At 43.6% G+C, this 13,321-nt stretch overlaps 1 protein-coding gene across 16 annotated transcripts in view; it reads left to right on the forward strand.

Annotated features, from left to right (window-relative positions):
- The first annotated feature begins 1,103 nt into the window (after positions 1-1,103).
- The window catches only part of WNK1 (WNK lysine deficient protein kinase 1), a 107,319-nt gene continuing 95,101 nt past the window's right edge, over positions 1,104-13,321 (forward strand). For 12 of the 16 annotated variants that reach the window (XM_074583857.1, XM_074583886.1, XM_074583876.1 and 9 more), the window contains exon 1: positions 1,105-2,885. In XM_074583857.1, coding sequence (XP_074439958.1) covers positions 2,106-2,885 — 780 coding nt within the window. In that variant the 5' untranslated portion in view covers positions 1,105-2,105. Of the gene's footprint in view, positions 2,886-13,321 lie in introns of all 16 variants that reach the window. The other 4 variants (XM_074583936.1, XM_074583998.1, XM_074583974.1 and 1 more) reach the window with 2 other exon arrangements.

A 13,321-nucleotide genomic window follows, 5' to 3' on the forward strand; every position in this document is an offset into this window, starting at 1 on the left:
AAAAAAAAAAAGTATTTGAAATGCCAGTGTGTTTGCTGGGAACATGTTATTTACATAGGGAAATTTCCTAAATTTATTTTTTTTTCCCTTAACATCATTTTTGATTTGTAGTTGCCTGAAAGGCATGGTACCAAATCGTTTGCTCCTCCTTCCGTACATTCCCGTTGACTTCAAAAGACCGCTCTCGTAAGAAGGAAAGTGCTTGGTTTTGGTTTATTAACACAAAAGAGGAACACGATATAAATAAACTTGATGACTCGTGTGTGCCAATGCTTTGTTAACCTGAAAGTTCCCGATTTGTGTCAGCGTTTGCCTGGGCTCTAGCTGCTCGGCAGCCGTATTCCAATTGCTGTGGACGCAGTCATGACTGAAATGGCCACAGGATAGCCATCTTTTTCACGGCAAAAGGCTGCAAACCCTGCTTTTTTTTTTTTAAATAATGGAGGGAACCACGAGAAGTTATTTGCGTTTTAGGTTGCCTGCCCAATTAATGCCACTTCGGATGACCTAAACTGAGGAAAAACCCAAACCCTTGGTTGGTCATACAGTACTGACAAAGAGTTATGGTTGCCCACAATTTTAAAGAATTTTAAAGGCCGTTGGAAAAGACAAAGTTAAATACTTAATGTATGAAATAGGTGTAACACAGGACTTGAAGAAACAAGCAACGGGAGCCGCCTCAGCGCCTGTTGCACCTCCTGCGGCCCAGGCCGCCCTGAGGGCCGGGCAGGTGGAGAAGGGGGCATCTGCGTGCCTTGGTTTGGAAAAAACAGGAGTTGAGGGGGTAGCCTGTGTCCCCTGGCCACGCTGGGAGCGTCCACCCTTTCTTCCTTCCTTCCTTCCTTTCCCGGGGGGAAGCCACGGAAGCCTTCCTTCCCCGGGGAAAGTGGGAAGCCCGCCGACGAAAACTACAACTCCCATGATGCTCCGCGCGCGGCGCGGCGCAGTGCACGACGGGACCTGCCACCTCTCACGGGAGGCGGGGGCGAGCTGCTTCCCCCGGCGCGGGCGGGCGCGCGTGCGCGGAAGGGGGCGTGGCCGGCGGCGCGGGCCCTCCCCGCCCCTCACGACCGCCCCCCCCTCCCCTCCCATTTCTGTGTGTCGGTTTCGGGCTCCCGTCGCCATTTAGCGCCGAGGCGTCCCCGGGGCGGCCGCGGCGCCTCCCGCTCCCTCCTCCCCGCCGCGGCGCGGGGCGCCCACCCGGACTTGGCTCACCTGTGGCGGCGGTCGGTGGCCCCCGGTGAGGAGCGGCTGCGGGGCGGGGGGCAGGAGGAGGGTTTCCGGCTCCGTGCGAGGCGGCGGCGGCCGCTGTTGGAGGGAGCGCGGCCCGGCCCGGCTCGGCCGCGCGCGGGCGGTGGCTGCCTGCCGGGGAGGTGGAGGCCGCGGCCGCCATGGGCGCCCCTGTGAGGCGGGGCTGAGCCCCCGAGACCCCCTTTCCCTGCCCCCCTCGCCGGGGTGAGGGCGCTGGGCCTGCCCAGGCCTCTTCCCCCCCACCCCCCACCTCCCGCCCGGTGCGAGTGACTGAGCGCGGCAGCTTCCTCCGCGGACGGCGTGCGGGCCTGGCCCCCCTCTCCGTGCCTCGCGTCCCGGCCCCTTCCCTTCCCATCCCCTCCCCGTAGGCCCTCGCTCCGGGGGGCGCCCAGGCCGGCCCCGCTTTCTCTCCATCGCCGGGGGATAATTGCAGCGCTCTCCCCTCATCTTAAGGCAGCCGGGCGAGGCACCGGCTTCCCTCGCCCCGCCGGTCGGGGGCCTGCCTCGGGGCGCCTCCCGCCCTGCCCGGGCCCGGTGCTTGGGTTTTTCTTTTCCCTCTTCCCCCATCCCCGCGCCCCATCTCTGCGCTCGTGGTGCTCCATGTCGGCCCCGCTGCCCGGCTCCCCGCTGCAGGATGGATGCAGACACTGAACGGGGATCCACCCCGCCGGCCCAGCCTCCCCAGCAGCCGCCTCCCAGCTCCACCGTAAGGAGCCCTTGGGACCCTCCTCTGTTGCAGCTGCAACGGCAGCCGCGGACAGGCGCGCTCCCCGCTCAGTGACCGGCCCCTTCCCTCGCCTTCCCCTCCCCATCCCCGCCGCCGCCTCGCCCTAGCAGTGCTCCCCCGGGGCACGATGTCGGGGGGCGCCGCAGACAGCGGCAACCCGGCTCCTCGCTTCCTTGTTCCCCCGCCGCCGCCGCCCAAGAACGGTTCCAGCTCGGACAGCTCCATCGGGGAGAAGCTGGGAGCCGCCGCCGACCACGGAGCCTCCGGGGCCGGTGGAGCTGGCGGCGGAGCCGGGAGCGGAGGCCGTAGCGAAGAGTACCGGCGGCGCCGCCACACCATGGACAAGGACAGCCGAGGGGCGGCAGCCACCGAGCACCGCTTCTTCCGCCGTAGCGTGATCTGCGACTCCAATGCTACGGCCTTGGAGCTACCTAGTTTGCAGCCCGCAGCGCCCTCGGCCCCTGTCTCGGGAGGCAGCGCCGCTCCCTTGGTCTCTCCTCCCGAGTGTGCTAGCCGGACCTCTTGCATTGCTGTCACCGCCGCCCAGGCTCCCTCGCTGCTGCAGCAGCCACCACCGCCTGCCCCACTTCCCCTCGAAGGACAGTCTGCTCAGGAGCCCCCTGCCCCGAAGGATGCCGCCCCGCTGCTGCCTAAGGAGGAGGAAGATGAGGCAACTGTGCTACCCCCCACCAGTGCGGCTGGCAGCACGTCATCTGCCAGCCGAGAATTTGAGGAGCGGAGAACACAGCAGGAAGACATCGAAGAGCTTGAGACCAAGGCAGTGGGCATCTCCCCGGATGGCCGCTTCCTGAAGTTTGACATCGAGATTGGAAGAGGCTCTTTCAAAACTGTGTATAAAGGACTGGATACGGATACCACTGTGGAAGTTGCCTGGTGCGAGCTGCAGGTAAAATAAATAAAAATTGTGAATTACCAAAGCACAGTCACTCTCCCAGGTGCTAGGCTGTGTGTTGAAGGAGGTAAAATCCATCAACTCGAGGTCTGCTTTCTTCAGACAGGGAACTGCAGACCTTACCTGAGGCACTTCTTTGGAAGAAAGGTGCAGCCTTTCTTTGGAGTCAGTTTACCTTTTAATTCTTTTAAATACGCTGCTCTCTGGATAATTTTTTAGCTCTATCATCAGAAAATGTGCTACAGTTCTGTTTCTTATAGTATCTTGCATTTTACGCCTCCAAAAGGTAGCTTGGAGAATTGTAAAAATACTTGTACACAGCTTCAGGGAGTCTGAGGGAAAATGTGTAAGCAAATGTCAATTTGAGTTAGCCTTAATTTTTCAAAATTTTGTTTAGGTGGGTTTTTTTAGGAAAAAAAAGAAGTAAAATGTTAATTTCACAGACACTTCCTATGTTTGTGTCAGTAGACTCTTGTAGGTGGTAACCCTAGAATATAAACAAAGTCATGTAGTGCATCATGCTGTTTAGTTTTGCAAAGCTATTTTTTTTTCATTCTAAGTTCTAGGGGTCACACTTCATAACAAACATAAGGAAAAGGAGAAAGTAATTGTTGCCTTTCTGAAGCCTTAAAAAGACCCCTGAAGTTTAACCTTTCCAAATGACTGGTGGATTGAACTGGGCTGAGGTGCTACTCTTACCAAGTTTCTGATCTGAGCAGAGACAGACTTCTCTAGAAACCCAGTGTAACGATGACAAGAACACCTTTAGTTCCACACGAGTCAGAGCTTGTATAACCAAGACGCAGGTTGCTGTGCAACACCCTTAAAAGTGGGAAGAGCTTGGAGTACCAGGAACAATACCTGGTGTACTTGTTTGTTTTTGAAGCCTCAGCATTAAACTAAAAGGACAGTGCTTGTTTTTTAGTGTTGGGTGTTGGTGCATTATATAGAAGGGTTCATGTAGTATGGCTTTATTATTGTGTGTTTTCCTGTCCAATTTAGGGCAGACAAAAGAGCATTCGGTCAAAATCTCAGAAGTCTTTGAGGGGTTTTTAAGCAGTTAGCTGCTCACAGATGATTGATTGCAGTGGTTGTACCAAAACTTTCTTCCCCTCAAAACCAATTTTATATCTATTCAGTCAAACTGAGAGAATTTATGAAGAGATCTCTTGATTTGTATTCATCTTTGCTTTTGGATGATTACTCAAGCATTCTACAAGTATCTTGGTTGATTGTGCTGTTGCCATTATTCTACACTTACTGACTGTGGAAGTAAGCTTCCAGTTTTCTTTGTGACCCTTAAGCATGCTCCACTCTTCCATGCTAGTGGAGGAGTGCTACTTGCTTTGGTGGGCTTTTGAACATCAATTTTAAATTTAAAAAGTGAAACAATCCGTTGTTGGGCTCTGCTTAAGCTTTTAACATGCAGTTTGAACTGAGAGGATATTAATAGTCCACCAAAACTATATGACTTCTATTTGAAATTTTAATCTTTGCAATTTTGGAGTTCCTTGATTTTAATCCCTGAAATCTGGTTTAATCTTCACACTTTATGTACTGATCAGAAACTAATGTCCGCTTGGCATCAGTCACTTTTCGCTAACATTGTGTCTATTGAAGTGTCTTAATCATCATCAGTACTATGTGGACAAACTGTCTAAAGAAGCAACTTCTTTGAAGTAATTTAATAAAGCAGCTCATTTATAAAGGGCATGTTGCTGGGCTTTCAATTGATTGAAGAATTTAATGAGTAGTATTTCCGATGACATATTGCAAAAAGCATGTATGAAAATGTTTGTAAGGGGGAAATACTTGATGTCTCACTTGGAGGTTAAATACATTACAGGAATGCGTTGTGGGTTGAATTATTCTGAAGGCTGTAGCTTTCCTCCCTTCAGGAGACTGCATACAAAATGACAAGTTCAAAACAAGGATATACATTTTATAGCTGTTAAAAGCATTTGCTAAAGAAGCTAGACTCTCTACAGTTAGTAGAATATTTTAAGATTAAGTCCTGTTTTAACGTTTGCATCTAGAAATAAAAGGAGGAACTTTGGTATTTGTTGGTATGATGAGTACATCTTCTTTATCTAGGAAAATATAATTGTTGACAGGTTAGTGATATTCTTATACATGATTTGCATTAAAATACAATCTGGATTCACAACGATGGACTGAAATGTAGGTGCCATCGGTTTTCCAGATGCCATGGTTTGAGGATTGAATCTTCAAAGCGTATTTATTTTATTAGAGAAATGTGAATTATTTTTCTTCAATGCTGTATTACACCAACCACAACTAACTGATGATTACTTTTAATTGTCTTGAAATAATGTTCCTTAGCAATAGAAGAGCTTTTCTTCTCTGTAGTCATGCTTGTGAGTGTAGGCATCCTGGGTGTCTAACCTCTCCTAGAGTCTTCTCAACAGCGCTACTGTAGTGCTGCTGGAATGAGGCTGCTTATTATGATTACGCGGATTAAGTTGTTCTTCGCCTGGCTTGTCCAAAGTTGATAAAGGTGTATCACATTCTTGATTGCAAGATATATAACAGAATGGGGTGAGAACAGTTTGTACTTTTGCAGAGTCTTTGGGCGTATGTTCTTTTAAGGCTTTCCTAGCATACCTCAAATGCTTCAGTTTCTTTAAAATCTCTGCTGTTTGGATGGAAGCGCTACTTTCATCTCAGTTAAACTGCAGAATTTAAATACTGGAGTAAATTCTATAGTAGGAATCCTGTGGATCAAGGACAGCACAGAAGATGTTGTGATGGTCTCTGGCAGAATGACTTTTTAATGTTGAATAATGCAATTGTACCTAATTTTTACGTATACACTCTGTAATGATAAAGTGTAAAATCTAATAATATCAGTATGCTTCCTTTCAAAGGGAGTTTGGGTACTGTTTATCAAACACAGTGTGGGTTCCTAAGTTGCTGATGATAATCTGGAGAATATTGGTCCGCATCCTTAAGAAGACGCTTGAACTGTGTTGTAATGCCCCTTACACTTGATGTACTGAACTGTGGAGGAAATAGGAGAAAGCGCTGATACTCTATGGGCAACCTAATGGTGATGTTAATATCCCCAGCAAGGGAGTTCCTGGCCAAGACCCTGTTTTTTCTCAATCTGTGGAAGATGGGAAGGTTTGGTTTGAAGGAATTGAGTATTTCAAGGTTACTTATATAGATGTGTAACAAAATTCTAACAAAGGTGTGACTGGTGGACTGTCCTAACTTACTTTGTGGCCTGTCTATGTGAAGCAAATTGTAACTGAACCCAGCTTAAATATTGCATGCAGGTATTTAAATGTGAAATATCTGCCCTGCTGTGAGCATGGTAGAGCTGTGAAGAGCTCAGCAGCAACTGCTTAGGGCCAGTCCTTGGCTTCAGTTACTGCAAGGAAATGGTTCGTGCAGTGTTAGCCTTCAAATACTTTTATTCCCATTGTATATATTCATCTCAACTCTAGTTATTCTCAGTCAAGTGTGCCTCCTACTGTTGTCATTAGCACATCTCATAAATTGAGTGAAGTAGTAGTTAGGGTTACTGCTTTAATGGTCTTCAAGTCGGTAGAAGTTGGAAAAAATGGTTACTGCTGCTGTTTTCTATTTTAATTTAAAATAAGTCCTCCTGTACAACCATGTTACTGTTTAGTCTTTTGAATTACACTTCTGAGCAGTGAGTCTTTTTGTCACCTCTGTACAGTTCAGGTAACATTGTGGCTAAAATGTGGTGCCTTTTCCTGTTGCATTATCTATGTGAAGTAATAATCTTATGCCAAAGGTAGCAAGACTCACATAGTTGACTGTAAAAGCCAAATCTTAGGGGTAATGTGTCATCCTCTGGGTCCCTGTTACAGTTTGAGTTGGTTTTAAATCAAGACTCTAAGTTAACTTCTGGTTTGCAGATCAATATAGGGTGGTGCAGTCACTTGCTGCGCTGCAAAATCTTGTGTCTAGAGCTACTGCTCTGTGTTCTGTCATACAAATTAATAACTTTTGAAATACAAAAGTGCACTTGGTGACATGGAAGGTAAATTGGGCTCTCTTTTGAGCTGTGTATTGTTAGGCATTTGAAGACTTACCTCCTTTCATTTGGACAGTGCCTCCTCTTAAAGGAAGTGTGATTTAGAAGCTGTTATTAGAAAGATATTTACATTAGTTGAAAACGCATTCCTGGCAAGATGTGTGCATTGGAGAACTGTACTGCTTGTCTGGTATGTGCTGTATCACTCCTGTCCTTTGTATTTCTTTGACAGAAAGGGCAAGTTAGTCAGTCAGCAGTTACAGTTCACGAATGCGTCTTCTTGCTGATGTGTCACTTGGTCATTCTACTGTGGCATCAGTACAGTGTTAGTCAGGTTATTGTGCTTAATGTGAGCTGCTGAAGGGGAAAAGGAGGTTGAGGGTTGTCTCTAAGTGAGATAGAGCGTTCTAGGGGTAGGAAATGAGTTCAAGAGGTGACAGCGGTGCAAGAAGAGTATGTTGTACTCATTACCACTTTGAGGGAAAACTGAATGTGAATTTGGTTACCTTTAGTTTATTACTCAGAAGATTTATAACTAGTGTAGGTTACACATATGTCATTCTGTTGCAGACTGTTAACTATAGACCGAGTGTAGCGTACAAATACTCTGACTTACAAATGCATTTTTGTTTTACACAGGCAGTAGCAATGAAAAAACAGTTAAGAACAAATATAATGCTGTGAACTAAGGTGATTCTGTAGTGCACTCTGGTAAAACTGATAATGCAGCTGGTTGTCACTTTATTACGGGAAGTAGTGAGGTGCTAAATAGTATTTCCATAGTCAGAATTTTTCTTAGTGTAACAATGTATAGCAGTTAACTTAAAACTTACAATACAGGAAGTTGCTTGGATATATGTGTATCGTCACTTTCAGTGACACTTCAGATTTAACTATACCTACCTGTATCTCTTAGACTTAAAGCTTTATTTAACACTGATTTTTAGGCCAGCAGACAACAATGGAATGTAGTTTCTATACTCTGGAGTATAGACTTCACTGCAGACTCACCATGATAAATATCAGCTTACTGAAGTCAAAGTATAATTCTTAAAAATCTCTTTGCTTTCTGGACTGGCTGGGCTGGGAACGTTTCAGAAGCTGCACATTCAAGTCTGACAACCAAAAAAGGTCTTGTAACACATAACTGTGGCATCCTGTAGTCTTTTTTTTTTTTTAAAGCTGGTTTCATATTGCTCACTAGGAGGCCTGACTGCAAAGATGCTAGCTCTGAGGCACAGTCGTATAGCTGCATTAAAGCAAAATGGAAAAACAGATCAAAATCTTTGTGCAGTGAGAGGAAGCCGAGTGTGGACCTGGAATTCATCTGTCTGATAAATGCTATTGGAAAACTATTACATTCTGCTAGTTCTGGAGAAATAGTCGACATTTGAAAAAAAAAAAAAAACAAACCACACTTTCTTTTGGAAGCGCTAACTGTGGTTTAATTCTGAATATTTTAAAATATATTTTACAAAACATCTACTGAAGCAGATCAAGCTCAAGTCTAATCCAGTACGGTGGTTCCCATGCCTACCTGGTACTTCACATTAATGTTTAAAATAACTGTACTAGTCTGTGAGCATAACTATATGTGGTAACAGCCACTATAACAGCAGCAGTGTGCCTCCTGTGTTCATGACTACTTCTGGGTCAGATACATAATTGTCACAAATGTAGATTAATAAAAGTATGTGACAATCTCTGTGAGCATCATTCTGTCCTTATTAGCCCTTTTTCTGTTCCCAGCTTTACGAATTCCAAAATACTGAAAGCAAAAAGCTGTAAAACCATAAGTGTATAATTGGTTTATAACACTTTCAATTTACACAGGATTTCCAGGTGTCTTCAAATGTGCACACATAGGGAGCTTGAAATTTCGTGCGGTAAAGTCTAAATTTTCTGTATCATAGGGTAGAACAAGTTGCTGGTACTTACTGGCTTCAGACTGCTGATGTGAAAATTTCTCCTTTGGCTAATGAACAAAACCCAGCCATATTCGTGAGTGTTTGGGCTGTAATTGATACAATTGACAACTTGATAGATGACATGGGAAAGGAGCCAGACTAATTACCTGCAGAAGTATAAACAGTGGTCAAGCTCCCTCAGACTTTACAAAGGTGACCCTGAAAAAGAGAAGGGAGCTTTAAAGTACATTCTGGAGCTGCAGCTGTTAGGAGACCTCTACTTAGGAAAATAATCTTACCTCAAAGGGATATCACTTTTGGAGATGGCTGTGGTTCAATTTGTAACTGGCTGGTTGCAAGGCAATAAACATAATCGGATAAGTACATTCTGAAAATGCAGCATGTCTTATGGAAATAAACAGGTTCTTGTTAGTCAGATCGGGTGGGTTTGAGAGCTGCAGAATTAAATCTCTTAAATGAGATTTGTTTTGGGCTGTTGGAGTTCAGCACTTTTATTTTAAACTACATAACTAAACTTTAGAGGGCTAAGGAAATTATCAGGACTATAATCTTTCTTTGAAAGAGGAGGAAAAAAAACCCCACCTGATAAAACTCCCTGGAGACACCCTGTATAGCGTCCTTTGAGAGCTGTCTAGCAGAGTAATAAATAAAACAAGCAGTAATAGATCCGTGGTAATCTCCATGGATGCAGTGCATGGTGCAGTGTAGATTCAGTGCCTTTTGGTTAGCAACGTCCCTCCAGGCCACATGTTCTTTTTCTTATTTTGTCGTTGGTTTTTTGTTTCATGCCAGCAGCTTGTTAAACAGCACAGCTCTGACTGTCACCCAGGTTCTCCATACTGCGTGTCACAAAGTTTGTGCTAAGCAGTGGCAGCCTTGATGCATCCTGTCATGCATCTCTTCAGAAACTCTCGTTTCCTATAAAGATTAGCAGCCTTTTTTTTTTTTTTGAGATCACTAATTGAGTCTTCCAAATCATGGTTGAGTTGAAATAAAAGTGGGGTATTTTTCTGTTTCAGTCTTTAAGTTCATATTTTCAAGCTTGTCTTAGTCTTGAGAGTTATTAACTTATGAAAAATGGAAATGCAGACACAATGGTGGTAACATTTGGGCTATAAGAAAAATAATAAATATCATGCAAGTTTGCAGTGCTTCTGCAGCTCGGCAGAAGACTCTCTTGGCAGAGCATATGTGTGTGGTTTTTTTTTTTAATAGCAGATGGTAGAAAGTTGCTGTTTTCAACTCTTTAGATAATGATTCCGTGGTTTTAACTTGATCATGACACATGTACACCATGTCTGGAAAGACACTCTTCCAGTATACTTGAAACAATTCCTATTGTAAGTAGCTGGATTTGTAGTGCTGCTTGAAAATTGATTTCTCAGAGTAGTTAAAAACTTATCTATCATGAGGCATCTGAAAATCTTTTCAAATACGGTGTTAAAATTCTTGTCCTAATGAATGAGACTCAAATTTTTATACTGGCTTCATGAGCATTTTTGTGGAATCTGCTTACATTCCCCAGGACTTTCTTCTAGCTGACTTTGAGGATGATACTGAAACTTAAACAGTGTTTGAATGTCTCTAGTCAAGATACTACAGATATGCTTCTTTCTACCTTACTTTCAACTTCCTTGGCATATTTAGAAATTGTTGTATGAGCGCTTCTCAATGTGTGGTTTTGGTTGCCCTCATTATTCCCCTTGGGAGAGCCAGGGGAAGTGAAGAGGTGACTAGGAATGGATCTGTGGCTCACTTGAGGTCATCCTTGAGAAAGGGGAGTTTGCTGACTTCTGGCCTTACGGGCACAACCTGCAGAGTACTCCTTAACTCTGTACAGCAAAGGATAAACTTTGTGTTAATGATGTTCTGTGCTATGTGATGCTATCTTCTCAACCCAAAAGGAGATCCTTACATCAGGATCATTGCAGATGTTGCCGAGTCGTCTTCTTTTTTTTTTTCCCTAATAAGCCAGAGTAAAATAACTGAGATGGAATATTGTGACCAGAAGAATTCAGATTCAGTTCTTAAACACATTCTGAACTTTTCACCTGGTGATGACAGGTGCATTGCATATACCTGGATTACTCTAAAGCACTTCCAAATTTCCCTGGATAATTCCTAACTGCTCTATGTTATTTTGTGTGGCTTAAAGGCAATTTAACATGCTCTTGGTTTGTTTCAGCAAAGGAAACTGCAGCCTGAAAAAAAGACAGACTCGTGTTGGTATTTTTCTTCTCTTCCAGAATCTGTTTAAATATTAACATCTATGTAAAGTGGTAAGGAATTTTTACAAGGATAACTCATTCTAAATCACTCATGGAGGCAAATTTACCAAGCTTGGATTTATCATTTTAGGTCAAAGCAGAATCTTTGGGATTGCTACCTGCATTCTTAGTTTAGAAATGCTGCAAAAAGTATGTTTATATTGATGACCATCTGTCTTCTAACTAAAATATCTATGAGCTTTGAAGTGATGTGTCGATGACACTGGAACTAATGCTTTGTCCAGGGCTGTGTGTTTTAGTGTAGGGGATGCGATTTCTTTTTGTACTCAGTGTGCCCAAGAACGTCATTCTGAAATGATCTGGTTTATCTATTGGCATTAGTTTCGGCAGCAATTCTCTGAAGTATCTGTTCTCAGGGCAAGATCACTATGGTGCGTTTCAAGTCATACAGTTTAATGAGTGGTTGACAGAACTCATTTTAGCATGTTACCAGTAAGATCAAAACAAAGAGGGAGCTTTGGTAACTCCGATTAACTTATGATGGTGATGCTATATTTTGAGCCATAGTTCAGAATAGTTCGGATCCTATTACCTTTGTTGATAAGCAGTCATTGATAGAAACTTTCATTAACTATCCACTGAACAGCTATTTTTCTGCTTTAGGACAGCAGATGGTGTGGAAAATAAGCTTTGTTAGGTGCCTTATATGAGGGAGAAGATTTGTTGTTTCTGTTTAGCTGTTCTGGATTATCTTTTTTATCTGGATGGTTTCAGCCATTCCTAACTTCATTGCATCAGTAGTTGAAGATAGTGGATTCTGATAGCAGACTTGGGGCTAGCAGCAGAAAGCAAATAGCTACAAATGGAAAAACTCATTTAAGTGATTGAGAGTTAATTACCACCATTTAGAAGAATTTGAAAAGAATAGGAATACTGATCTCTCTGTAATTGGGGTAAATCTGAAACAGCTATGTAGGAATGCTAAGCTAAACAGAAGATAGTATAAAGCTGATACCAACAATTATGTGCACTTTATCTGGTTTTGGCCAGTTAATATAGTCTCATGATAGGTTAAGACTATCCAGCTGATGGTGTTGCCCAGTTAGTTTTCCTTGGGCACTTTCCTCTCTTAGAGTAACCCTGTGACTTGTTCCTACTTTGCTGACTGTTACTGGTGGGTGAGTTTATGACCCTAATCTGAGTGTATTTTGACTGCTTCTGTCCTGGCAAAGACTAATGACATACAAACAATAACCCACAAATATCGCTATTAAAAGCTTCAGCAATCCAGGCTGATTATCTTAAGGATCTGCAAATCTGTGTACGCTTATGTAATATGCATCTGTTAATGGCAGTTTCTGAACTGTTAGCAGGTTTTGCTTAAATGTTGCAAGATGTTACTCTGTCTGTTTTCAGATCCGCTTCTTTTAAGCGAGGCTTTTATTCTCGTGCGTCTCTTCCACCATAAAACTATTTTTGGTTTGTCTTTCTTTATTCAGCCCCTTACAGTATGCTTTCATTTGGGAAATGCAGGTTGTGTATCTATATAAAAATGCAAGATGCTAATTTAATGTGGTCTGATTTGCTATAGTTGATTTGGACTTGGAACCTTTGAGTCTTCCCTGAAGAAAAAAATATGATAAATAAGATTAAACTTGAATTCTTGAGAAGCAGTCCATTCAGACAAGTATTGTACAGTAAGAAATACCGCCTGAAAGTGATTGAATTTTTTTTATATTGCCCTCTCCGGATGTGGACAAGTAGGGGGTTGACGGTATGTAGAATGGCCTTTGAGGCCATGTTTTTTATTTGCATTTGTCGTGGTTTGGGGCTTAGTGAGTTGTTAGGCTTGCCAGGAACAGTGTGCTGAAAATGGAGAAACTGCAGAAATGTCTGATACAAAAATAAGACTTTTAAGTTAGTTTTAGAATGTTTTTTCTGTGGTTTTCTCTACTTCCTTTGCATGCAACTTGCGCTTTTTCTGCAGACAAGCAGCTCAAAAGCAGAATACATTTCAGATTGCCTGTACCTGCAGGGTGCGTGTGGAAATTACGCGGGGCACTTTAATTTGAATTGTTTTGCCTCTTGATGGCAACTGTGAGCCAGTTCAGGTGATGGCATATCTTTTGCTGATCTCATTATACAAGCCTGAATGTATCTGAGAGGTTCAGCATTTACTCTCAGGAACAAAAAAAAAAAGTGAAGAGGCTCTGGGTTGCTGCTGAAGACTTAAATGCTATAGTACAT

Source organism: Larus michahellis, chromosome 1 (assembly GCF_964199755.1).
Source record: "Larus michahellis chromosome 1, bLarMic1.1, whole genome shotgun sequence".
Classification (NCBI taxonomy): Eukaryota; Metazoa; Chordata; class Aves; order Charadriiformes; family Laridae; genus Larus; species Larus michahellis.